This window comes from Pagrus major, chromosome 23, assembly GCF_040436345.1.
Source record: "Pagrus major chromosome 23, Pma_NU_1.0".
Taxonomy (NCBI): Eukaryota; Metazoa; Chordata; class Actinopteri; order Spariformes; family Sparidae; genus Pagrus; species Pagrus major.
Genome location: NC_133237.1, coordinates 3,749,775 through 3,777,299, shown reverse-complemented (window position 1 = coordinate 3,777,299; position 27,525 = coordinate 3,749,775). Strand labels below are relative to the sequence as shown.

At 41.5% G+C, this 27,525-nt stretch overlaps 1 protein-coding gene across 1 annotated transcript in view; it reads left to right on the top strand.

Annotated features, from left to right (window-relative positions):
- tanc2a (tetratricopeptide repeat, ankyrin repeat and coiled-coil containing 2a) overlaps positions 1 to 27,525 on the top strand; it is a 49,869-nt gene that overhangs the window by 15,120 nt on the left and 7,224 nt on the right. The window contains exons 2-25 of the mRNA XM_073494920.1: positions 1,900 to 2,027; positions 2,160 to 2,267; positions 10,492 to 10,631; positions 12,196 to 12,364; positions 12,448 to 12,768; positions 16,057 to 16,182; positions 16,263 to 16,529; positions 17,913 to 18,052; positions 18,225 to 18,456; positions 18,546 to 18,718; positions 21,137 to 21,217; positions 21,322 to 21,522; positions 21,727 to 21,861; positions 22,013 to 22,209; positions 22,306 to 22,414; positions 23,357 to 23,479; positions 23,560 to 23,697; positions 23,801 to 23,899; positions 24,275 to 24,466; positions 24,628 to 24,721; positions 25,208 to 25,341; positions 25,455 to 25,578; positions 26,785 to 26,960; positions 27,202 to 27,334. Of these exons, the coding sequence (XP_073351021.1) occupies positions 1,970 to 2,027; positions 2,160 to 2,267; positions 10,492 to 10,631; positions 12,196 to 12,364; positions 12,448 to 12,768; positions 16,057 to 16,182; positions 16,263 to 16,529; positions 17,913 to 18,052; positions 18,225 to 18,456; positions 18,546 to 18,718; positions 21,137 to 21,217; positions 21,322 to 21,522; positions 21,727 to 21,861; positions 22,013 to 22,209; positions 22,306 to 22,414; positions 23,357 to 23,479; positions 23,560 to 23,697; positions 23,801 to 23,899; positions 24,275 to 24,466; positions 24,628 to 24,721; positions 25,208 to 25,341; positions 25,455 to 25,578; positions 26,785 to 26,960; positions 27,202 to 27,334 (3,670 nt within the window). The 5' untranslated portion in view covers positions 1,900 to 1,969. The remainder of the gene's footprint in view (positions 1 to 1,899; positions 2,028 to 2,159; positions 2,268 to 10,491; positions 10,632 to 12,195; positions 12,365 to 12,447; positions 12,769 to 16,056; positions 16,183 to 16,262; positions 16,530 to 17,912; positions 18,053 to 18,224; positions 18,457 to 18,545; positions 18,719 to 21,136; positions 21,218 to 21,321; positions 21,523 to 21,726; positions 21,862 to 22,012; positions 22,210 to 22,305; positions 22,415 to 23,356; positions 23,480 to 23,559; positions 23,698 to 23,800; positions 23,900 to 24,274; positions 24,467 to 24,627; positions 24,722 to 25,207; positions 25,342 to 25,454; positions 25,579 to 26,784; positions 26,961 to 27,201; positions 27,335 to 27,525) is intronic.

Sequence of the window (27,525 nt, the reverse complement as noted above, 5' to 3'; positions counted from 1 at the left end):
TATCGCTGTGTGTCTGTGTCTGTGTGTGTTGGATACTTGACCCTAACTCAAAATGGTGGTATGACAGAATCAGAAGTGTTGAATCAGATTATGAATTAAGGCTTACATCATCCTGTACAGTTTCTGAGTCTCTCTCTACACTGTAGATTAGTTTTTGGTGTTTCGGGGCGTTTTCTTGTAAAAGTCACATGAAAGCTCTTTTTTTTCACCTTTTGCTCAGTTGTTGCCCCACATTTGAAGTTGTGTAGTTTTTACACAGCACACACACGCACACATCCACCAGAAGCTACACAGCAGGGCGAACAGGGTTATATTCTAATACGCATTCTCATTAATGCATCGCTTAGCAACGGTAGATGGTTACCTAGCAACAGCAGCACCAGCCAGCGAGCTGGGTGTGTTCAAAAAGTCGCACTAGTAAAAGAAGAGAGGGGGAGTGTGAGTGTGATTGTGTGTGTGTGTGTGTGTCTGTGTGCGTCTGTGTGTGTGAGTAATAACTCTACTGCCAGCTGGACAAATGAGAGATTCTGCAGAGTCAGCTACTCATAAAGTATATTTAAAACACACACGGTCATACACACACAAACAATGCTTACAGCAGCTTTAATCATTAAAATAGAATGATTTATAAAGCCTCTTTCACATCAGAGATTTGCAAATTGAAATTCTTCTGTAGATCTCTGCAAAATGTGACGGCTCGCAGGGCTACACACCGGCCAACCAAGCGCATGCTAGTGCTAGTCAGTCAATAACTCACTAAGTTTCTGTCTTTTTTCTCTGTACTGGAACTTTGACTCGCCCTGGCATTTTGTTTGAATGATTGTTCATCATTTATCATCATCCAAAAAATAATTGTATTAATGATTTAATAATGATTTAATCAATTATTAATAATTATTATAATTTCACGCTGTAAGTTACATATTTTTTTATTAAAGATAAGTGTTACCTAGCTCTATATTCCGACAGTTATCACTGTTATTGAGTGTTTGGTCAGTAACCCGTGTCTCTCCTCCTTCTGTGCATGCTGTAAAAGAGAACAGACTTATTTAGAATCTCAAATGTTTCCAAACAGTGCTTCTTTTGTGGAGCTGTTTCAGTCCAGCAGAGGAAGTTAAATGAAAGCGCTAATAAAATAAAAAGCTAATAATCTGTGTAACATCCTCTGCTCTGGGCTCTCGGTTCTCTGTACAGAAGGTTTGCTGCTCCACTCCAGTGCAGATTAGCACGTCAAAGTTCACTGAGGTTAGATGCACACAGATGTAATTCAGCCAGTGAGCGATCCTGCTGATCACAGTGATTCGACTGGAATGAAGAATTTATTTTCCGGTGGTTGAATAAGTTCAATTAATTATTGCAAAAAACTTGTGAATTTGAATCTAAAAATGTCAGACAAGTTATGTCAGACAGCAACGCAGAGATTCATATTGAAAGCAATCAACAGACTTCGCCACTTTTCACCAGAAGTGTCTTATTTTATAGCACTCTCATATTAGTAGATTAATCCAACATTAAGTAACTGTTATACGTTAAAATAACAGCTTCAAAATGATTTTGATGGTACAGTGTCTTGTGATAGGGTGAATGGTGTCTCTGTAACAACCAATATTTGCCTACCAACTCCTCTGAAGCTCATTAATTAATGTACTATATCTCTTTTCGTCTAATCAAGCACATACAAGTACTTTAAAACTTGATTCAAAAATAGCAATATAACACATCGGGGATGAGGTTAAGCTAGTGGAGAAACTGCAGCAGCAAACAGCACTGGCATGAGAGTAATAGTCAGAAACATGTCATTCTTATATAATTCTTAAGCACAGTCAGAAGAGTGTATAGATTAATATACATTCTAATTCAGTTAGTTAGTTCACTGACTCTCTGTCTCTCTCTCCCTAGGGTTGTTGGTTGAAAGTGTGTGTGTGCGTGTGTGTGTGTGTGAGAGAGAGACCTGTCGTCGTGAGCAATCATGTTCCGAAACAGCCTGAAGATGTTGCTGGGAGGAAAAAGCCGCAAGAACAACAGTGGTCAGTACCTTGATGTGTCACTACATGTGTCATTATATATTTTCTGAGTTGTGTTCATAAGGATTGCCTCCAGTCCGATCATACAAGTACGGTCATTCAGACGCTCTCTGTCCCCATGTCTCCCTCTAACAGGCGGCAGCAGCATCGAGTCAGACGGGTCAGAGGTCAGGATGATGGAGGGATTCACTCGTTCGCTTCCCTCTTCTCCCCTCCTCAATCTTCGTCTGGGAAAAAGAACCGGTAGGTCTATCTGATGACAATCAGTTTGGCGCGCTCACATGCTGTATAACAACAATCTGTCAGAAGTCAAATAAAGAAACACACAGTCACACAACACAAACAAGACAACACAGATCACACAGAAGGAGAAACAGATGGCAATCTCCAGCTGAACTGCCGGAAGCTACAAGGCTAACATTAGCAAACGCCATATTCTGTGACTGTAGACACGTCAGACCACAGACGGAACCTGGAAACGCTGAGCCATATTCAGAGTAGCATTAGCACTGCAGCATGTAGACTAGGACTTACTTTTAGGAGTTGTAAAAGGCTCATTAGTCGCGCATAGCCATTACATGGGAAAAGCTGGCGAATTCGTACTCTAAACAAATAGGGTGCAGCATTTCAACAGAGTAACCGCTAACTGCTGCTAACTGTAGCTGCCTTTAGTTAGTCAGCTTAATTAGCGTCGTAGCTGGCGGAGCGCTGGGGAAGTCATAGTGTTGTTAACACAGGAGCTTTGGACCACCAGGAGGAGAAGTGGGGAATGCTGGGTGGGAGCGGTGCCATAACATGACATCAAAACTGTTATTTCTTCAGCTTCAGTCGATCATTTTTTTAAATTTATTTGATTGTTTTAAACTAAAATTCTTCCATGTTGCACTTTTCAACCAAGCACAATTGCCTTGTGGGGACACTAAAACCAGAATACAGCGATGGTGACCCTGCCAAATAGCGGCAAGAAGTACTTGTTTTGCTTGTGGGGAGGTAAGCCCTGGCATTAAAGTGGCTAAATCCCTGCAAAAGTAAAAACTAACAGCTGCTAGCTAATTTAGGTTCATACTGTTAGCAACCAGGTTGTCGGCGTGTAGGTTGGTAGCTCGGAGGTCATTGTTTTCCGAAGTGACGGGGATTTTAAAAATGGTAACACGCAGCGCGAAGGGAGAAGAATGGCGACTGAAATAGTCAGTTCTCAAACTGGACTTCTTGGATGAGGAGTTTTAAAGGACCTGAAAACCCATTTTCTCAATCAGATCCTTCTCTATCAGTGATGTGATCCTACTTGAACACACTAGTTTCTGCCAATGTCAGATCAGTTTTTGCTATTTCACATGAAACGTTCCTGTATTTGTTGTATTTGCTGTGCTCCTCTCGCTGGTTTGAAGTGGGCGGGTTCAGTTGGAAAACAGGGATGTGGAGTGTTTCTGTGGACCAATCAGGATCGTGACACGTTTGAATCCAAATCTGTTGTTCCAACTCTCTGACTCCCGTTCTGTGATACACACACACACACACACACACACACACACACACACACACACACACACACACACACACACACCACAGCTGTGACCTGTTACACTGTGTCTGGCAGCAGAGGGGGGGGTTGACCTTTGACCCTGCAGTTGATCGTCCCTCTGCACCGTAGTAAGAGAGAAAGCACAGACGTGTAATTGAACCTTATACCAACCTCTCCTCTCCTCTCCTCTCCTCTCCTCTCCTCTCCTCTCCTCTCCTCTCCTCTCCTGCTGCTCCTCCTCTTCCTCCTCCTCAGGGTTTAATTGACAGGCTTCTACTAAACATTACCATGTGGAGTCTCTCTTTGACTCTTTTTCAGTGTCTCCCTACTTGATCTCCGTCAAAACGGGAACATAATGAGCTAAGGCAACATCTTAAAGTCACACCATGAGCACATACACAAATGCTCTGATTATTTATCTTCACTCCTAGTAATAGAAATGTGTAAAAACTGCTTTTTAAACTACAAAACAGATCTAAACACCAAACAGTAGTTACTGCATTTTGCCTGTGAAGGTGATGCATTCTTCATATTGCCACATTAACTAACTGCACTCTGGTTTGGTGACCTTTTTACAGAGTCTACTGATGAACAGAAATCTCTACTGAACCTTTTAGCCAACAGTTACTTATTTATGCATCCAGCAGTAACAGAGATCTGAACATTAGATCCATCATTTATTTGAAATCCTGTTTTTGGCCACATGGTGAGTCCAATAGTCCAATATCCACTCTATTTTAGCTCTGCGTTGGTCTCTACAGACTCCTGAAAATGATTTTTGCTCATTAGCTTCTTAATGTTCCACTTTGTTCACCAGCTAGTTGCCCACTGAGTCTGTCTGCTGCTGAGTGCTAAGCAGATGGTGTACAGTGGGTTTTTCAGAGCTTTGCATTCAATAGTGATGCGAGAAAAGCGGTGAGAGTGAACCAGAACAATAAAGTAGCAGGCAGGACAGCTAAAACAATGATCTGAAATTGACCTGAATAAAGTCGTGTAAAGCCAAGGGGAGCTGCGGATCCAGGGGATAATTCTCTGTTGGTTCAGGAGCAACTGTTTCCACATCGTCACATTGTCTTCACATCGTCATTTGTTCCATTATTTTTACAAAAATATTTATATATATATTATATATATATTATATATATAAAAAATATATATATAATATAAATATATAATTTTTTATGTATTACCACACGACCACTTAAACTTATTTTAATCTAACTGACAAAACTGCAAGTATATGACAGGTCAGGTCAGGTACGCCTGTCATTTGTTCCCTGCAACAGTCATGTTGTTTTGGGAACAGTGATATACGAAATCTTCACTGGCAATCGACCTATTGAGTTGTTTTGGTCTGAGGATGTGTTGGAAAACCTCCATGTTCACTAAGGTCTGTGGTTTTGGTTCATTCTGTTATCCCTGGCAGACATTGCGTCCAAATCCTTCTATTGCTGTTTTATTTTTTTTTCTGCCTCCATGTATGTAAAGTGTCTTTGGGTCACTTGAATTTTAAAGGTTCCATGGCAATGATTCATAAGGAAAGTCATCCTTAAAAAGCATTAAATGAAGGCATGACAATGTTTGTCAACCAGCCTAAAAACTTTCTCTACTTGACTACTTATTCCTCAGGTAGATTTTCTTTTACTTTTCTCACTTTCCATCTTTTTTCCAGACATTCTTTTGGATATTCTTCTTGGTAATCCGTCTCCTCTCCTCCTGCCATTGAAATTGTTTTTTTGTTGATTGAAAATAAGTCAGATTTTCAATTCTTAGAAACATCTAACTGATGTTTAATCGAATCCAACTCTTTATTTAGTTTCTTTCTTTCTTCCCTCTTTCTCTCCGCATATTCTGGACTTAAGTGGATTACAGTCTTCCATCTTCACTGTGATTTGTGGTCAGACGCTCTTCTTCTTGGAAAAAGGAGTCTTACTTTAATTGCAGCATTCCCTTTCTCTGCTGACTGTTTTTCTTCTGTAAGAAGAAAGAAAGACCAGACTGTCTTTCTTAACTTTGCTTGTGCTTCTCAACACGTAACAGATTACTCTCTCCGCTCAGCTCCTCCTGCAGTCCTTCCCTTTCCCTCCTGTGTGCGTGTGTTTTGGGTTGGAGGAGGGGAGCTTTTGATTCGCGGTGCAGTCAGGCGAGGGAGGTCGTCTTACAGACCAGATATGGAGGCTCCGCTGCTGAAAGAAAAACTCTTCTAGCACTTGAGAAACTTCACTTACTGCACTTCTGACCAAAAAGGAGATCATCTTGGAGGAGATTTACTCCTTCCATCTTGTGCTTTAGTTGATGTTTTCTGTCTTTGCTTGGTTTTGAGGAGGCTCTACCTGTGAATGAAAAGGATAGCATTTTTGGGATAAAAAGAACAATAACCAGTGGATTACACCATCACCGGCTGTGAGTTGCGGTCATGTTTATAAGCATGTGGATTGTAGTTTCAGGTCTGAAGGTAACAACATACCTTTTACAGAACTTATGAGGAGTTTGGATGTTAGCACAGTGTTCACATCTTTGACTATCCTGCTTATGAACTGCAGCCATTCTGCTTCAGGAGCTGAAGTACCTCTGGTCATTTTTATTGTCCTGGAGAGTCTCTTCTCCTCCTCTTATCTTTTCATTTCTACCTCCCTCATCTTTCTCTCCCTCTTTCCTTTGTGTACTCTGGAGAAGGAGGAGCTCAGGACCAAAAAAAAGAGGACAGAATGGTGATGTCATCGTGTTCGTTTTAATTTTCAGCAAGAACGCTTAATGGAGAAGACAAATGGCACAACAGCGATTCAACATACAAAACTGACTGCGAAGTTAAAGAGCGTTTCAGAGCTCTCATTCACCATGGTAACTCTTGTTGTTCTGAGTAGCAGCCCTGTGATTTGTTGACTCCGCCCCCTACTGGGACCACTCTGAACCAATTGGAACTCCACTGCCAACTAGCTATGGACTGCACGGCGGCAATTTTGAAAACATGTGCCCGCTCCAGATCCAAGTGGCGCCGACACGGGCGGTCGTCCGTTCGTCGCCAGTGGAGACCGGTGGGCGGTTGCTGTTGTGGCGAAGATGTCACGGCAGAAGAGGTGGTCGGTCACGCGTCCTCCATCCTGCGGTGTTTGTTGTTTTACGTCTGCTGTTGTCTGTCCCACGAAGAGAGCCCTGAGCTGTGTCAGGAGTGGGTAGATCGTCCGACAGGAAGAAGAGGAGGAAGTGAGGACGAAGGTGAGCATGAAGGAATCTCTCTCTGTTCCAATGTTCTTGTTTCAACAAACAGGTTTCTACTGGGGTCTACTGGACTTGTTCCATTAGTCCAAATAATCCTGATGAGATCATTGTATTCCTTTTTCAGGGGCAGTCATTTTACTTGACTGCCCCTTTTAAACGCAAAACACAAACAGTTTCTGCCACCAGGAGTCTCTCCATCAAAACAAAACAAAAGACGTAAGTAGCGTGGGATCATGGGAGTCGTCTTCATTGTTAAGGAACCATCATTGCCGATGAAAATGTGTCGGGCAGAAATGTTCACAGAAGAGGTAATGTTTTAAAGTTTAATTCACATTAAGTTTAGTCTCCTTCGCTGACTTCCTTCTTCACTCTCTGACTCTCCTGGAAGTTTTAGCGCAAGGCGACCAAAGGCGACAGAAGTGTTACATATTATGTCTTTAAGAATATAAAGACATTACAGTCATAAACAAAATACCACCCTGTCTAAGGTGAATTAATCCAAAATTTAATTCAGTCACTTCATCGTTGAAATTGAGTCTTTACATTGTGCACAACAAGGTAATGTTTTAGTCACAAAGGATGTAGGTGATAGCTGGTCACGAGTCGCCCTGAGTCAGGACAGTCCCTGAAACTGTGATGTGAAGAGTTAAACTGTATGTGCGCCTGCTGCCGTCGACTCGGTCTAATTGCACAGTGAATCTGATGGTCACATCTGTGAGAGGAATCGCCCGAAAAAACAGCACACTGTTTTTTTGTTCTTTGTTTTAGTCTGAAGAGGTACAGCATCATCTTATTACAAAAGGTGAAGCCATTGGAGTCCATCAAACAGTTTGTGGATATTACTTCACTCTGTTTGTAGGTTAAGTCTCTGTTTGTGCTTTAACTGGCAGACACCTCAAGGAAAGGTGACCTTTATTTAAGAGGTGGAAGCCTGCCCCTGCCATACAACACTACAGGAGAACCAGGACTTACTTGAAATCCTGATTCATTCATGCTTGATGTGGTTGGGGCTATGCACACGGCTGGTTGGTAAACTACTGTAGCTGACGAGCTAGCACTAGTGTCCTACAAGTTCTCTGAGTTTCTTTAGTTCCTGGCATCTTGTTTACAGGATGGTTACACCATTTCATTCAATAAATAGTAACAGAAAGGGGATAAAGCTCTACGAGCTAGTGAGCTTTCTCACTGTTAGTTAGTAATGTAGTTATCTACTCACATAAGGGACAAAAACATCGTGAATGGACAGATTAACTGTCTTTCCATTCAACTTTTGTGGCACTCCAGCAGAAGAGGTTAAATAGAAGTGGATGGTTCAACACAGCTACAAATGCCTCTCCCATTTTTTGAGTTTTCCGGCCCTCAGTCCCCTCGAAGGTCAGTACTGTCAAGAACAGGGCAGACTGAGTGTGAAAGATTTCTGTGTTAAAGGTTTGTGATTGGCTGACACATTAAAAAAAACGAAGAAAAAAACCCGCATACGGTTAAATGATCTTGCTGTGCAAAGGCCTTAAAGGACACTAATTACGCTTTTTGGTTTCTTTCCTTTCCTTCCGTGACTGAAACGACCACCTCATCCATAATTTGCATAATTAATGCCGATATTCATGGTAGAAGTGAAGCTAACTGGGAGCTGAAAATGCGAAACAGCTGACTGGAGGCTCTATGAGCTGTGCTGGGTCAGACATGTGTGAGCTGACCAGTCAGAGCAGACTGGTTATTTGTAGGGGGGGGGCTTAAAGAGAGAGGAGCTAAAACAGAGCGTGTCACTATTAAGAGAAGCAGAGTACCGTCCATGTCAACCAGCTTTATAGATGGTGAGTTGTGACTTATGTAGCCCTCATGGCCACAAAGGAATTTCCAAGTGTCAGGTTGCTCGATGTTGGTTGAGGCTAACCCAAGCAGACCCAATTTTCAGAGCCAAGGATGAAAAAAAAATGGCCTGTCTGATTGTTGTTGGCGACCTTGATGACAATAATCTTTATTTTTATTTTTTTTTGTATTGATCCATCGGATTCCTGCCATAACAGAAAACCCTCACTAAAGACTGAGTGATGAACCGACTCAGCAAGCAACAGGGGGCATCGTCCTTGTCTGAAATATAACATGAATCTTTAGCTGTTATGAGGTGCTTCTTCCCAAAGAAAACCAGAGATGACATTATTTATATCAGAAATGTATAATATATATACTGTATATGTAATATATTTATAGAAACAAAAGAAATAAAAGGAGAGAGAAAATGAGGAAAAGAGGAAAGTGAGTGATAGAGGGAAGATGAGGATCAAGTATGGAGATGACAGAGGAGGGAAGGAAGGGAGGATAGACAGAAGGAAAGCTTCAGTAGTTAGCTAGACAGAAATGGAAAAGTCTGTGCTCTCTGCATCTGATCTTTCCATTTTATTTTTCTTGTTCTAAAAACGATCCACACACCCTGTCATTGACTGACCACAAACGCACATGCATGCATGTCCGCGCATACTCGCGCAGTTCTTCCCAGTGTGCTTTGTGCTTGGTCGATTTTATTTTAAGTGTGTGTGCGTGCGTCTGCGATACTTTCCTGGTATTTAGTCCAACAGTCAGCAATTTATAGCAGTAATTATAGACTGTCAGAGAGTATGAGCTTTCATGCTGTGGCTTACAGTCTGTGTGTGTGTGTGTGTGTGTGTGTGTGTGTGTGTGTGTGTGTGTGTGTGTGTGTGTGTGTGTGTGTGTGTGTGTGCCATCTGTGTGTGTGCGTGTGCGTGCCATCTGTGTGTGTGTGTGTGTATACAGGTGTAGATACATATATATATATATATATATATATATATATATATATATATATATATATATATATATATATATATATATATATATATATATATATATATATATATATATATACAGTGCCTATAAAAAGTATTCACCCCCTTCAATGTTTTCCCCTTTTATTGCTTTTATAAATGGAGTCATGGTCAATATAATTTTGCTTTTTTGACAAAAAATAACAAAAAATAACTCTTTCATGTCAAAGTAAAAATTTCTACAAAGTAATGCCACTTAATTAAAAATATACAATGTAAAATAAGTCGCCCCTTTAAAGTGACTGACCTAATTCAACAGAGGTCCAGCCAATTGGTGCTAGTAGTCTCACAGTTGCTGAAATGGAGATCACCTGAGCGAACCTACAGAGAATAATCATCATCCTGCAGTTCCCCTCAGCTGTATGCATCTTTAGTCTTTCAGTTCAGTGTGAGACTGTACAGCTGTGCTTTGAACTCAAATGACAATGTCTAAAATGTTCACCATCTTAGTTTAGTGTCTTAGCATGCTAACATTTGCTAATTAGTACAGCTGAGGCTGATGGGAATGTCATTAGTTTTGTAGGAGCTGGGTTATAAACCGAAGTTATGGACGGTCTTAAAATGTAACTGATGATGCCGCTACAATGAATATGGATCACCAAGCGCTACCTGCCTAGCATCATAGCAGAACAGCAGACCGACAAATGTAGCTGCTAGCTGGTGGCAGTGAAACACCTAGATGTTTATGAGTCTGATATTTTTCTCTGGGGCTGATGGAGACTAAAACAGACCTAAAAAGAGAGTGAGTGAATCTTACAAGTGAACACAAATGCAAAGTGAATGATCATGTTGCTCCATATCTATTTTTACAGTTCATTTTGCTCTGACAGACAGAAACCTAACAAAAAACTTTCCCTGTTTTCTTCACTCGCTCCCTCTCCAGCTGAGGAGGAGGAGTTAGGACCCCCTCCCTCAGTCGACGAGGCAGCTGACGCTCTGATGACCAGGCTGGGTTTCCTGCTCGGAGAAAAGGTAGCCGATGGAGAGCCAGGCTCACCTTATCACGCCCAGGATGATGGACAGGTAATCAACTCACACACAGATACACACTTGCAAAATATTTCATATCAGAGAAGACTGAGAGTCCTGCAGTCAAACCAGTTGTAAAGGATAGTTATATCCTTCCTTTTAACATTTTATCTCCAGTATGTACAACATACCAGCTTCTGTTTTTTGGCAAACTGATCAGTGGGGGTTCACAACACGTCATACACACGAACCATGGAGTGACTCTCCCACATCGCTGCACCACCGTCTGCTTGCTATGCGTGTGTAGCATATGTGTCCACAGGCAACACGACAAATATGGCAGGACATCTCCGCAGGCATCATAAAGAAGTAGACTTAAGAGAAAACAACACCACATGTTGGATGTTTTGTTGTGAACTTGAATGACATCTGCTGTCAAGAGAGCACACTGTAGTTACAAAAAAGAGTCACTAGATGGCAGCTACCCTCTATGACTTCTCTTCTTTTGTTTCAAATTGACTGGTGAACCAAGTTATTGTTACATTTATATTGTAATTCAATTATTTAAATTTGACAAATTAGCCTTAGTGTGGTACATTTCACAGGAATAATGAAGATTAAATCACTCATGACACCATGTAGACCATCTTTTGAAAAAGGAATTACAAAATTAAATGTGTTATCATGGCATAAAACCAATGATCCTAGACTAGACTGGTCTAAAAATGGCATAGCCACATGTGCTAAAAGAAAAAACAAAAAAAAGATTGAGATCTTTCACATCCTTCAGGGGTGACTGGCCAACAGAGGGTGAAAGGGTACCGCCCTCCTTCAACCACAAAACAAATTCATAATTTATCATCATCATAATCATCATTATTATATCTTCCTTTCGAAATGTATTAAACTATACACATTTTCAAGACAGTGTGTCCCGTTTCTGAATGCCTTAAGTCAAATCATTCACAGTAGCAAGCCATGTACATCCCCTTTGGGAAATTTCAATCTGGTTGAAATTGCATGGACCTCTCTGACAGACTTCCATGTTAAGGCTTTTTTTTTTTTAAAACTTCAGGCACAGCAGTGTAGTCTCTATGGGTTCCAGGAGGGCTTGTACTCACGTGTTCCAAGAGGGTTATTAAAGAGTTTATTTATCTTAGGAAGGAGGTCCTTCCATCCTTCAGGTAATCAAACATTCAAAATCAACACATCTGGAGATCCACGGCTTTCACTGGACCAAAAGGGGAGGGGAAATTGTAATCTGAAAAGTAACTAAACTAGTTATTAAAGCTGTGAGACAAATGTAGTGGGTAAAAAGTAAAATATTTGCCTCTGAGATGTAGTTGAGTAGAAGCATAAATTAGCATAACATGGAATTGCATAACTAAAGATGAGTAAATGTATTATATAATATAATGTTATTAATCGCACATTATCAGGCACAGTGCCACTGTTTTTATTCTGCTCTAATAAGACCAAAGATTGTTTCATATATGGAAGACAAAAATAGCCAGAGGAACAATTGAAATTTAACATAGATATTTAAATGCATGCACACACACACATGGTATAAACTTTAAATGAAAGTGAGGATAAAATCTCTTCTTTTTCCCCACAGAGGATCTCCCCTTCCTCCAGTTTGGCCAGTAGCGGCACCTCCCCCTGCTCCACACTGCCGCCTCCTGCTGGTGGGGAGGGCAACAACAACAACAAGCACGCCTCCTCAAACTATGCCTCCGTCACGTCCCCCACTTCGACACTGGAGAGCAGAGACAGCGGCATCATAGGTGACATACTGTAGATGCAGCTTATTCAAAAAGATCCCCTTACACTGTGAAGTTATTAACCCTGCTGCCACACTGTCTTTCAGCCACGTTGACCAGCTATTCTGCCGAGTCAGCAGCAGAGCGAGACGATAGCGCCAAGTATCCCAGTGATAGTTACCATGGCAGCAACCAGAACCTCTGGCAGCAGGCGGGCCGGCCGGTGGTGGCTTCCACCTCCTCTTCATGTGTGATCGCTGAAGGAACAGTGAATGACGGCTTCCTGTACAGGGTGGAGGACAACATGGCCGCCTCCACTTACAGCCTCAACAAGCTCCACCCAGATAGAGCGACTGGTTCCGTCTACTCATTAGGCTCCACCCACTCCATCCCTCTCTACCTCATGCCGCGCCCCAATTCAGTTGCTGGTAAGATGGCAAGTTGATGACGTGTGTGCCTGTGTGTGCCTGTGTGTGCGTGTGTGTGTGTGTGTGTGTGTGTGTGTGTGTGTGTGTGTGTGAGAGGGAGAGAGAGAGTGAATCAAGTGGTTTCCAGGCCTGCAGTGTGCTCCCACACACTCTTTCCTGTTAGGAAGGAAATACATGACTCTTTCTCAACTAAAGTTGGTTCACCAGTGATAGTGAGCACACAAAGCCCTCCCATTGTTATGATATATCCACTGTGGCTTTAAATCAAGGCTTCTCACAAACAGAGGTTTACACAGTTAACTACACTTACAGCCTCATTTCACCTAAATTATTACCAGCAAGGCTCCAAACAATCACTGCCTCAGTGTAGTTTTACACCGTTACAGTTCAGGATCACATGTAACAACTTTATTAAATCTTTTTTTGACTCAGTGAGATGATGATTGTTAATAAAAAGTGTATTCACTGTGGCCTTTTCATTAAAAAGACAACTCTGCTAAAACTTTAAAAGCCAAATTAATCAATATTTTTACATTCACGACAGATGGCAATGTGTAATGTGAAACTGGTCATCTGTTATGTCAAAACCACAGAGAATTATCACTTAGCTTTGCAGCTCCACTCAATTCTATTTAAGTATTTTAGCATCATTATCATCATCAAGACTTTTATCCATAAGTTTACATTGTGACGACAGTGGGTACATTTTTTGGAGCATCACAACCTCCTGCAAAACGACTCATTTCACTGTCAGAATTTGATCCATTAAGTACGATAACATTTTGAAAGCCTAGAAGAGGCCCATGATGCCAGTTGGGCTAGCAGAAGTCCATAGCGCGGATGCTGTATTGCCTCCACAATGCAGAAGTGAAGTTGGTCCTGTAAATTATATACTCGAAAGTCAACCTTTTAGCGCTTTATGTGCCACTGAGCAGCCAGTGTTGTTTAAATAAATGTGTTTAATTTCATAACCTTTTGATTAGCTCCCAATGATCAATAAACACATTCTGGTCAGACAGAACTTATCAGGCATTAATATCTTTTACCAAACTTTTTTGCTAAAGTCTTACACTATCTGGAGTTCTCTTTCCTTTTTAGCTCTGGCAAGACATTCATCTTTACATCACATTTAATTGCTTATACGTAACTGTTCTTCATGAAACTAACGAGAACAGGTATCATCAATCTATTTTCTAAATTATAATATTAATAGAAGGAATAGTTACTCTGCGTTCAAGCTTGAGGCAGGACTGTTAGGCTAGCTTAGCATTATTAATGAAACAGACAGACTGGCTCTTTGAATTAAAAAAAGAGTGTACCAACACCTCCAAGACTTTCAGAATATCGCATTTTTAATATGTACATGAACAGAAATGTAAAAACAAGGTGATAATGTGTCGATACAAAACAGCAGAGACGATACCTGGGTGACATGTTCACATCTCATCCTCCCTTCCCTCGTTTCCTCTTTCTGTTACTTATAAAAAAAAACCATGAGCACTTTGGGAAAGGAAGGAAGGAAGAAGGAAGTGACATGTATGAAGTTTTTTCACAACACACACGTAACGCACACACAGGATACAAGACACAGCCAGCGCTGACATTCTCTGTGGTGTTGGAGGATTGTAACTGGATTGATTGGACCAAACGTTCGGTAGGTTTCCCCTCTGTTTTTGTTGGGAATCGAGACAACCTGAAGTTTCCAACATTTATCAGCGCTTTGTTAGCTTTCAGATATGCTTTATAGCAGCTCTAGTGGAAGGCGAGACATGGCACTCCTCGGATGAAATCCTACAAATCCTGTTCTTAACTAGTGATGAACAAGAAAAGGAAGACAACGCTTGATTTTCTTTAAACAAAGTACTTTTAACCATATATCTAATTAACCATCGTAGATCTTTACCCAGTTTTAAAACAGACATTCAATGTTTTATTCCCAGGATTTTGTTTGTGGTTGACTTCAGGTTTTTGCTTTATATTTTCATGCTTTGGTTCCCACAGGTGAAGGACCTTTGTGATGTGGTTGTGGTTGTCATTAAGAACAGCCACAAAACTGCATTGAATTTACATATTGTAAAGTTTTTCGCCATTTAGGAAAATGTGTCGACACTGTGATGTTGCCAGGCAACTAACTGAGAATCCAGGAAGTCACTGCTCAAGGCCAGGAAATACTCCCATACCCCTGTAAAAACCATGTTGTTTTCTGTTTCTGTTTGAATCAAACTAACCAAATGTAACATGAAGAAGTGCTGCTAGATTTTGTTCCCCTTTAACAGCGCCAGGCTGGCTGGTACCCCCTGTTTCCAGTCTTTGTGTTAAGTTAAGCTAACCATCTACTGACTATACAGCAGCTTCAAATTCACCATACAGACATCCCAGTCTGGTAATTGTCTCATCTCACTCTCACCAAGAAAGAAAGAAAGCTGATAAGTATATTTCCCAAACTGTTACTTTAAGTACAGAGCTGAAGTCAGGACATGTTTCATGCTAGCGTAGCATGAAGACTGGAAGCAATGGGAAACAGCTAGCCGAGCTCTCTTTAAAGTGAAGAGAATACAGCTAACACATCTAATGCTTAATAGATAATATGATGTATGTTTTTTTCTGCACACAAACACTTCTTAGAAATTAGAAAATGTAGTATATATTCTGTGACTTGGCAAAAATGTCAATATGTCATCAGCTGTCAGCTGTTGCAAATTCAGAACACTTGTTGTTGCATTTGGGAACAAAACAATGGAGCACAGTTGCTGAATTTATCCAAATTATCCAGAATCTTAAACTGATTTAAACTATTAACAGTATTCTCAGATTTCTGCAATGCATAAACTTTAGCTTCCACTTGCAATTAGCAGCAAAGGCAACAGATTTGTATGCCTCCCCGATAGCCATGCCCTGAGGCATTATGTTTTCGAGTTGTCTGTCAGTCCATCCCATTCTTGTGAACGCAATATCGCAAGAACGCCCTGAGGGAATTTCCGTCAAATTGGCACAAATGTCCACTTGGACTCAAGGATGAACTGATTGGATTTTGGTAGTCAAAGGTCACTTTAAAACTGCGAGGCGTTAATTCTAGTTAATTCTGTGACTGGATTGGTCATACCAAAATACCCCTTGTGAGTTGTAGTAAACTTCCCTCCTTACAGTTTTTATTTACACTGTTTTGTTTGTTTGACATTTTATGAAAGAACAGTACATTTTCTTGCACAGTTGTTCATCTTTTCATGCCCATCCAAAACCACCTACTATTGCAGAAAATGAACTCTCTCCATCATTCTGTCTCTGCAGCCACTAGTTCTGCCCACCTTGAGGATCTAGCCTACCTGGATGAGCAGCAGAGACACGTCCCTTCAAGGACGTCCCTCAGAATGCCCAGACAGAATTCTGGGAGTCGTAGTCAACAGGACCACAGAGGTAAACACAAACATACTTTAAAACAAACATAAAAACAACTCTTTCACAAGTGGTAATTACAACACTCTCCTCTCCTGCAGTTCGTTTCACTCCCTCTCTCAACCTGAAGCCCCTCCACTTTGAGGTTCCCGGTCTCTCGTCTGATTGGCTGTTCACCGGCAGGGAGTGGCTCTTCCAGGAGGTGGACGCGTGTCTCCGCAGAGGCGACGCATCAACTTGTCGGGGCGTGGTGATCGTGGGCAACATGGGCTTCGGCAAAACGGCCATCATCGCCCGTCTGGTGGCGCTCAGTTGTCATGGAAACCGCATGTGGCCAACCGCTGGCAGCACTCAGACCGTACCTCAACGTAAGCAGAGAGAGACTGTAGTATCAATATCACAATATTACCATCGTCTTTTATTACAAAACACAATATTTACAAAGTGCCACATATACTCCTGTAATAGAGCAATAAATGCCCATAAATATAAATATATAAATGCAATAAAGTGTGTACACTGTCAACTGTATTTTTCTAACAAATGTTTTTTACATCACAGTATATGGATGACTCTAATTTCAAAGCCAATCTGCAGAGAACCTCAACATATCACCTCTATCCTTTAATTACATTTTGCAGTTTCCTGTTCTTTGAGAACATTTCTAATCCCTATAAACACTACAAAACTTCAAGTTTTTAATAAGGTCAAGTTCCTGCTTCAGACGCCTCCCTGATGAGCTTAAACAATGGATGAGGAGAAGGATGAATAAAGCATGATGCGTGCAGAAAAGTTGTGCAACTGGTTTCAATCTTGATAGAGTTGCATTAAAGCTCACAGCGGTCTGCACATCGTTGTGAGTGCATTCTCAAAAAATGTAGCAAAAAAACCCCACAAGTCTGGATCCACACCCAGTGAATCACAACGCGCTCGCTACTGCAAGTTATGCGTCGATTCATAGTAAGGTGAGATTGGTAGTTCAAAAATAAAACATTATTTGTTATTATCGCGTTTTGAGTTTCTTTGAAGGTGAGGCTCAAATATAAATGATGCTTCATTATCTGATTTAGCTACATGGTTAAGACACGGTTAAGAAGTTTGTATATTTTGTTGGCAGCTAAACTTAAACATGTAAAGACGCGGAAAATAAAAGTCAGCAGAAAACAACTTGAAGCAGTCTACATGATTTGGTATCAAACAGGACCAGTCCACCCCTAATTCATAGTGACTGAACCTGTCCTTTTTCATAAATTCAGACAATTTATGTTAAAGATGACAAATAAGAATTGAATAAAATAAAATAAAAAAATGAAATCTAAATTAGGTCCAGAAACAAAAAATAAACTGTGGTTCCAGAAAGATATAAAGGCCCTATTTCATTTTAGAATGTATTGTTTGCTTGATGTTTGCATCACAGCCTGTACTAAAGACAAGAAGGAGACATAGTAAATTGTTGGAAGGAACTCATATAACTTGCTTTGCAAAGGACCACCAGTGAGTTATTCTAGCCATCATGCAGAAACCACTAAAATCAGCCAGACTCACAAACAGCAACCACACTCACAGCTACGCAGCTGAAAAACCCATTAAACTACGCAATGGAAAAAAATACTCAAAAGCAGAAGAAATGTAAATAGTAGTTAATAGTAAAGAAGGCAGGAGCCACAATGAAAGAGAAATGGTTTGTGTCTCTATATCATTACTGACATTTAAAATGTTGAAATATTCCAATATTCTTCCCCATAATCCAGATGTAGAGGCTGTTTCTTTCTCCCATGATTCCCTGGGAAGAGGAGGAGGGGGCGATGAAGGAGGCGGGAGGGGAAGCTGTCCAGGGACTCCTGAGATGAGGAGGAGACAGGAGGAGGCGTTGAAGAGGCTTGCAGGACAGGTAGGATCCCCATGTCACTTAATGTATATCTACTGCATCACACAATAGATGACCATAAAGCAGTTATTGAAAGTAACTAGGTACACTGAATCAAGTACTGTACTTAAAGGTCTTGTTGATTACATTGTTATGTTGACTAAATGTTGAGTTTTCTTCCTGTCTGTCCTTGTAGGTAGTCTCATATCACTTTTGTCAGGCTGATAACTGTCACAGCTGTCTGGTTCCGGAGTTCATCCACAACATGGCGGCAATGCTATGTAACGCCCCAAAGCTGCTGGCCTATCGGGAGCTGCTGCACCGCTCACCACAGCTACAGAGCACGCTTAGCATGCGCTCCTGCATCCAGGATCCAAGCGCTGCCCTCGAGAGAGGAATACTGGAACCACTAGACGCTCTCTACAGAGGTACGTACAGACTGTACTGTGTTCTGCTAGCTTCTACTCTGTAAAGCCACGGGTCATCACTTAATCTGTTCGTTCCGTTGTTTTTTCAGAGAGGAAGTTGCACGTGGAGGGGGCGGGGCTTATTGTATTGATCGATGGGCTGAACGAGGCAGAGTTCCACCGGCCGGACTACGGAGACACACTGACTTCCTTCCTATCCAGAAACATCCAGAAATTCCCTTCCTGGTTGAAGGTCATCACTACTGTCAGGACCAGTCAGCAGGTAAACAAACACACACATATACATAAACCTTAGAAAACAAAACTTGGAACTTCTTTTATTTAAAGGACACATAAAGAAGGTTTTATGCTCATTTTCAGGTTCATAATTTGATGTTGGGTTACTACAAAAATAGGTTTACATGCTTTTGTGCTCAAAAAACGCATCACGCTTCTCCTGCCAGGTGCAACAGCACTGTATTCCCCCTTTCTCTGAAACACTCTGTTGTAGATCCTGTCTACTTAAGGCCGCCCCTCCTTAAAACCCAGTCTGCTTTGATTGGTCAGCTCACACATGGCTGAGCCAGCCCTGCTAACAATGACAGAGCACACTTACATTACAAAGTAGCCATTTGGCGGAATGGAATAATACAAAAAAGTGTAACAGGTTTCCTTTAACTGGATGTTTTGGTAAATAATGCATATATTAGAGCTGCCAAAGTTTGACATTTTCAATAAAATACCAGCTTTTATCTTCAAGACAGATCGAAAATTCTCCTCAAAAATCGAACAATTTGTGACTTATGACAAAAACACACTAAAATAAATAAAAGCATTAAGTGCATGTATATATATATATATATATATGTATATATATATATATATGTATATATATATATATATATATATATATATATATATATATATATATATGTATATGTATATGTATATATATATATATATATATATATATATATATATATATATATATATATATATACATACATATATGTACAACGTTTCCACAGGGTGTTGTTTAAACACTTGAAAAAGTCAGCAAGAAGCATGAAGCTAATGTCAACTGAAGTAGCTACAGCTAACTTGAAAATTCGCCAGAAAGAGTTACCATTTCAGACAGCAACATTACTGTCCACTTGCTATCAATGAGACACTCCTTTTGTTTACTTCTGTCTGGAGTCAAGGACTGTTAAGCAAGGCCAGGTATAAATATATTGATGGACCATGTATGGTCAGTGTGCTATACTGTAGCCAGATTGTTACACAGATATTCCGTGGTACGGTCTATATGTAAACTCCTAGATACTAAATGTTCATCTGCAGGTTTCCGTAATGGTCCATGTAATATTTGTTAATACAGTGTGGTCGCATATCATATCGTGACATGGTTTAGCTTCATTTGAGTCAGAATTTGATGCAGTTATGAATGCAGTATTTATGTAATTATAACTATTGTAAAAAAACATGCTCATTCTGTTTCTCTCTGCAGATGTCTTGTTCTTCTATGACTCACTCTGTATTGATAGTTATTTGGGGCTCTTTAACTGTGCACTCTCCCTCATGTCTCTCGGTACATTGAGAGCTGTTTTCTCTCATACTCTGCTCTCTGCTGGACTATTACAGTGCATGGCCATCATCTTTACAACAGGTTTTGTGTTTTGTTTTTCTTTACAGTTTCATTCCTCCATGATGAATTTCATGTATTCTACTGTCTTTGAATGGCTTAATTGCATATGATATACTGTCGTGAGCCATTGCACTGTGGCGCATTGACAGAGATGATTGATGATTGATTTCTCATGGGGACAGAGTGGGTCATGGGCCATATTCTGCTCAACCCATATCCCAACAGCCTTACAGAACCAAACCTATTCAAATGAGAGTGTTAGCTCTCTAACCTGTGGGCCACAATGATTTAAAGGAGACCTGTTATTCTTTTTTGCTTTTCTTCCCTTTCCTTCAGTGTTTTATATGGGTTCTTGTGTCCACACCAACAGAAGCTCCTCTCTTCCACAGAAAACACTGCTCCTGAAACGCCTCGTCAGTAGTCGTGCCTTTAATTTTGTGCCTTTGTGACATCACATTGCGTCACCGTGTCACATAATTGCATAGTTTACTCTTTTGGCACGTTGGAATTGATTTAGCACAGCTGCTCTATTGTTGTTAGCAGTGCTGGCTCAGGCATGTGTGAGCTGACTAATCAGATGAGACTGGGTATTTGGGAGGGCGGCCTTAAAGAGACAGGAGCTAAAACAGAGCGTTTCAGACCATGGGGGAGTACAGTATGAGAAAACTGCTGTGTTTTTTTAGCACTGAAGCATGTAAACCCATTCTCGTAGTAACTCAAAATAAGATTATGAACCTGAAAATGAGCATTTATGTCCCCTTTAACTAACTGAAGAAAAGCTGTTTTTGGAGGCTGATTCTCCAGCCTCAGCTCGACGTAAACAAAAGGGGAAGCCGAGGTCGGGCCCATATAAAAAGCTGAACTAAAGAGCCAACGGGGAAACTCCAACACTCGACCAAACAATGGTTGCTGCAAAAGCTACGGGGAAGTTTGAGCAGTACATCCTCCCTTGTTATCACTGTAAACAGCCTATGTGCTGTGTAGATATGAAAAGCTTGTGACTAAAGAGTGTTCTTGAACTTACAACATCTGTTTCTCCATCTTTTTCTCAATCAGGACATCACAGATTCTTTACCTTTTCATCGCATCTCTCTAGACAAGATGGAAGAGAACAATGCCATAGACCAGGACCTGCAGGTAACATGCACATAATGTTCCTGGTCGTCTGTCATATCTATCATTTCTATCTATATCTATATATTATCTATCAATACTGTCTGTGTTTTTTTTATTTCTGTCAGGGTTACTTGATGCAGCGTATACACAGCAGCGCTGAGATCCAGAGCAACGTGTCACTGAGCAACGGGCGCCTTGACAACACAGCACTGGCCAAGCTGATCAGCCACCTAAAGAGCCTGAGCAAGGGCTCGTACCTCTACCTGAAACTGACCCTGGACCTGATAGAGGGAGGATCCCTGGTCCTAAAGAGCTCCAGCTTCAAGGTGAGGAAGGGGCGGGGCAGGAGGGGAAGAACTGTGTGAAGTGGAGGTAAAGTGGAAGAAGTATTGAATTTTTACTTACCTACTTGGTAATTGTTTTGCAGGCCTCACTGATTTAGTTGACAGAAAGACTTTAAATTTGTGTGTGTGTGTGTGTGTGTGTGTGTGTGTGTGTGTGTGTGTGTGTGTGTGTGTGTGTGTGTCCAGGTTGTTCCTGTGAGTCTCGCAGAGGTCTACCTGCTGCAGCTCAACATGCGGTTTCCCACCCAGTCTTCTTTTCAGAGAGTTCTGCCGTTGCTCAACGTCACTGTGGCGTCACTGCACCCACTGACCGACCAGCAGGTACTAGCCGTCACTGTGTCCTGTACTGTGTGTGTGTGTGTGTGTGTGTGTGTGCATATACAGTGGGTTCAGAGTTAAATGCAAAAACCTTCAGTCTTGTTTGAATATTTGTTCATTGAAGTGTGACTGCTCCTCTCCTCTCCTGCTCCAGCTGTTTGAGACGGTGAATGCCTGCGCTCTGAGCGGTGGAGCGCTGCAGTGGGCGGAGTTTGCGCACCGTCTGGAGCAGCTCTCCTCGTTCCTGCTGCGGCGGAACGACGGCAGCAGGATGTTAAACCACGCCTCCTTCAGGGAGTGGCTGATGTGGAGGGAGGAGGGTCAGGACGACAGGTTCCTCTGCGACCCCAGGTAACTGACACGCAGTGACAGAGCCAGAGTGGACAGAGGGAGGAAGAGAGAGGTTATCACTGATCTGTTTCTCCGTCCGTCTGTTTGTCTACTCAGGAGCGGTCACACTCTTCTGGCCTTCTGGCTCTGCAGACAGGAAGGGAAGTTGAACCGACAGCAGACGCTGGAGCTGGGACATCACATTCTGAAGGCTCACATCTACAAGGTGAGAGGCAATATTGGCCAGCTGATATATCTGTCCGGCTCTACCTCTCATTCTGATATTGTTTTTATTTTAACCCCACCATTTAGCATGTAGCAGTTGTGAGCAGTACATTCAGTTATTTGAGAACGCATTATAAGATAAGCAGATATGAGGACATTTAATCTTTTTGTGTTTATACATTTTACATATGGGGGTTAAAATACCAATGAATCTTGCATTGAAGTAGCTTCTCATGAGTGAAGTTTTGCTATACACTGCAGTCATCTAAGATGGCCGTCTAAGAGGTTTTGCACTAATGTAATTGCCGGTTTTCATACACACTGACACTACTGATAAAATATCTGGAATGAGTGGGTTCTGTGCTCTGAACTTGTGTCACAGGCAAACAGAAAGAATATTATTAATGGCAATGTGACTTTTCTTTGTTAGCATTACTTATTTTAATGCTAATGTTGCTTATATTTAAGATAACTTTACTTATTTTTATGCTAACATTACTTATTTTAATGCTAATGTTGCTTATATTTAAGATAACTTTACTTATTTTAATGCTAACATTACTTATTTTTATGCTAATGTTGCTTGTATTTAAGATAACTTTACCTATTGTTATGCTTGCTTCTGTCCTTTTGACCAGTGCTGTCTGCTGGTGGTTTATGACACATGAGTTAATTTCTCACAACCTGCAAAACTAACTTTATATAGTCGGGGATAGTGTTGTCACTCCTAGCTACCATTTCAACTAGAAATACATGTGTCATGTTAGCTAGCTGACAGATGTCTTATCAATATGCAGTAAAACATTTGTGAGGGCCACATACAAATGTACCTGCAATTTTACTGTTTTGCAGCAACTTGCCTGATTTATTGAATCATAAAATGTGTTTGTGTTATGTATTTGTCTAATATTAGCTAACTGTTTGTTTCCATTCTGGTCTTCAGGGTCTGAGTAGGAAGCTCGGGGTTTCCTCCTCCGTCCTGCAGGGCCTGTGGCTGTCCTACAGCACAGAGAGCCTGAGCCCTGCTGTCTCCTCGCTGCGCAACCTGTACACCCCCAACATCAAGGTAACATGCTGCACACACACATCCACACACACCTGGTAATACAGATGGGCTGTAACTTTAATGGCTCTCTACTTGTGCAGGTGAGCAGGCTGTTGATTATGGGTGGAGCTGATGTGAATCACCGTAGTGATGTCCTCAGCAACGCCCCCCTGCTGTGTGTCCACGCTCACCTTGGTCACAGTGATGCTGTGGCGCTGCTGCTTGACCACGGGGCTCAGGTAATAATCATGTATTTGTCCAAGTTTTGACATTGCAATATTTTCAATACTCAACATGATTGTTCCAACTTACTGCAAACACACGTCTGTGTTGTATTTCTAGGTGGATGCTAAGTCACAAGATGGTCTGACTGCACTGGGATTCGCTGCTGCAGCTGGACACCTGGACATCGTCACCATGCTGTGTCAGCACAAAGCTAAGGTAGTCTTCCACCTCTCTGCTCGCTAGATTGTGTGGCCTTTAAAATTTTAAGCCATTATGTGCAGGATTCGAAATTAGTGTACTCTGGCACCATCCTGTGGTGATATCAAGAACACTGTGGTCGAGAAGCCACCACCAACTCATGATCATTTGTAGGATTTTGTGGGAGTCATGTAAAGGGACAGCATAAATTTCCTGATATCCAGTATCCAAAGTGACTTAAAGCCTTTTCTCCATACTGATGTTGCCTGTTTTGTCATGTCTACTGTATATAGAAGGTGCAGCTCAAGCATTAGTGTTGAGGCTCATACTGTTTTCCACTGTCTCTGTGCTTTGCAAAGTTCTACATCTAATTCTGTCTCCCTGTGTGCTCAGGCGGGTCATGTGGACAGCTCAGGTCGGTGTGTGTTGGTGCATGCGGCTCAGCAGGGCCACCTCGAGGTGCTGCGCTTCCTGCTGAAGCATGCCATTTGGAGCTGCACTTCCTGCTGCGGCCAAAGGGGGGCGAGCAGGTGCCAGGCGGTGCAGCAGGCTGTGATTGCAGCAGCCAGCATGGGCCACACAGAAGTGAGCTACACACACACACACACACACACACACACACACACACACACCTTTATAATATTGTGTGCCATTGAATTATGACATGGATATTTAGGATATGTTTGTAACATTTGTTATTGTGTGTGTGTGTGTGTGTGTGTGTGTGTGTGTGTGTGTGTGTGTAGATGGTGTCATACCTCCTGGATCTTCCAGAGGAAGATGAGAAAGATGAAGAGAGACCTGAGATCAACACACCTGACAGTCTGTGGGGAGAGACGGGTACTTTAAAAACTGTCCACAACATCATAACAGATGTTCATTACTATGATCAACTACTAAACTGCACTAATACTAATTATCTGATGTAAACATAAACATAATACAACATATCCATGAAGAAATAATAGAAGATTTAAATACAAATACAACAAAGATTTGTTGTGCAAACACAGCAGCTTACTGTTTACTGTTTACCAGTTAATTGGCCCTATTAGCTTCTTTTTTTCTGGAAACTTCCTCATCGCTTGTCTTCTTTTAAAAACTAATTCATAGAGTCACTCCTACTCAACCAGTCAGTTGGATACAAACCACTTCTCATGTGGTTAAAATTCTGTATCTATATTTTTGAAAAATCCTGTGTTGTGATCTTGACAAGCTATTTTTAAATTACCTAAATTGTTTAAAGTTTGAATTGTTAAAAGAGTGTTTGTTATAAATGTACCTGTTCACACTGAGAGACCCTCTCTCCATCTGTCTCACTGTCAGCTCTGACAGCAGCAGCAGGAAGTGGCCAGCTGGCTGTCTGCAGGCTGCTGTTGGACCAGGGGGCTGCTGTGGACCAAGGCAACCGGCAGGGTGTAGCTCCACTCTTCAGTGCTGTGAGACGTGACCACTGGAAGGTACACACACACACACACACACACACACACACAAACACAGATTAAACACGTGTCAGTTTGATTCCTGCTTCATACATGTTGACTCTCTGTTCCCGTCTGTGTCTCTCTGTCAGGTGGTGGAGTTGTTACTGAATCACGGGGTAGAGGTAAATATGGTGGACCAGCAGGGTCGAACAGCAGTGATGACAGCAGCCTCAGAGGGACATTTGACCACTGGCCAGCTGCTACTGGATCATGGTAACCACCCAAGTATTGATGATCATGATGAAGGATTAACAAAGACAGCATAGACACAATGCAACAAAAACTAAATCTGTTTCATCATATTTAAGTCAAAACAACAACAATAGAGTCACGTCATACTCGCCACTCAGCACTACGGACATATGTAAGCACAACACAAACTCAGAAACATGTACAGTTTGAACATTCAGGCTTAGACACACCAAACCTACAGCAACGTACGAGCTTCGACAAACTGTTGTGTCACCTCACGTCCCTGTGTCTCAGCCAAAAAGCTGCACTGGAACACACTGCAAAGACTACAGCGCACGGCCAGTTAGCTTGTAGGTTCTGCACCTGTGTGAGGGGAAGTACCTCTACAGACCATCAGGTGTATTCGTCATTTCAAATGAAAACTTCAAAACTCTGGACTGCAGATATACAAACCATTGTGATGATAAAGCAGAATCAAACCAGCGACCCTCTGATTACTGGACTACCCACTCTGCCTCCTGAGCTGCAGCCGCCGCAAATGACACTGACGAAGAGGCAGAGGAGGAAAAGAAGGAGAAACCGTGCTAAATTGGTGAAATCACAGATACTTAAGCGTCAAGCTTAAGGGGCACTCCCATTGCCTTTTTTCTCTTCCCGTGCACTGATTCGCTGAGCTGAACAGCCAATCAGACTGATTTTTCTTACCAACAGGTTTCTCTGTAGATTCAACATGCTTACTCAGCTGAAAAGCAAACTTTGTGGGACACGCCACAAAAACAATGGACACTTGCGCTAATGATTTGCCAGGGCCCTGAAGGCAACACAAAGTAAAGATGATACTATGAAAAACTAAATGACCAAAATTCATCATTTACACATGAATAGAGTTCCACGTAAGCTCGCTCAAAATTCAAAATCAACAAAACAAACAAACCAAAAAACTAAATCACATAACAAATAACTTTCCAAGTTGAGAAGCTTATAAATTGCCTCTCTTCTCAACCCTGCTTTGCCATTTTTTGGATCTGTTTTAAGCTTCCATCAATGAAATAATTCATGCAAATTATCCACATTATAATCCTCCTTTTCTCTTGTAGACTTTTAATGCAGCAAATTTTATTGAAATAAATCATTTTATAAAAAAAACCTATGTGAAATGAGAATGTACATTATCTTTGACCCTAATGTACGCTGAGATGAATCTCAAGCCTCTCTCTCTGTTTTCAGGAGCCTCACTTGACCAGACGGACAGGGAAGGGTTAACAGCGCTGAGCTGGGCGTGTCTGAAAGGCAAACTCCAGTTGGTCAGAGAGCTGGTGGAGAGAGGTGCAGCCACAACTCATGCTGACCGCAGTGGACGGACACCTCTGGATCTGGCAGCCTTCTGCGGTGACCCAGAAGTGGTGCGTTAAATAGATGCAGTTGTAGCTGCCATAATTTAGAAGAAGTGTATCTGTCCCTGCCTCACCTGTCTATATTTAGAAAATGATAGGTATTTACTACTGTATTTATTGTTAGTGACTGAGAAGAAAGATGGTGACAAAATATCTTTATTTTAGATAAGAAACCTAAAAATCAAAAGCCTCTTTATATCAATAAATAACACTAAACACAGCCCTTGTTCGTGTGCTTTTCCTGTGTTAGGTGCAGTTCCTGGTGGATCATGGTGCATCAGTGGAGCATGTGGACTGCAGCGGGATGCGTCCACTGGACAGAGCTGTTGGCTGTAGAAACACTTCAGCCGTCATCGCTCTGCTCAAAAAAGGAGCCAAAATAGGTAGAAACGTGTGCAATGATTCATATTATTTACATCAGACAGGAAGTGAGAGCAAAAGAGGAGAATGATATGAAGGAAAAAGGTCTTCAGCTGGAATCAAAGCAGGGATGTTATGGTTATATAGGCCATCGGAGGCCTTATGATTCATGTAGTTACCACATAAGTATATCCATATTATTACTGTTACCCTG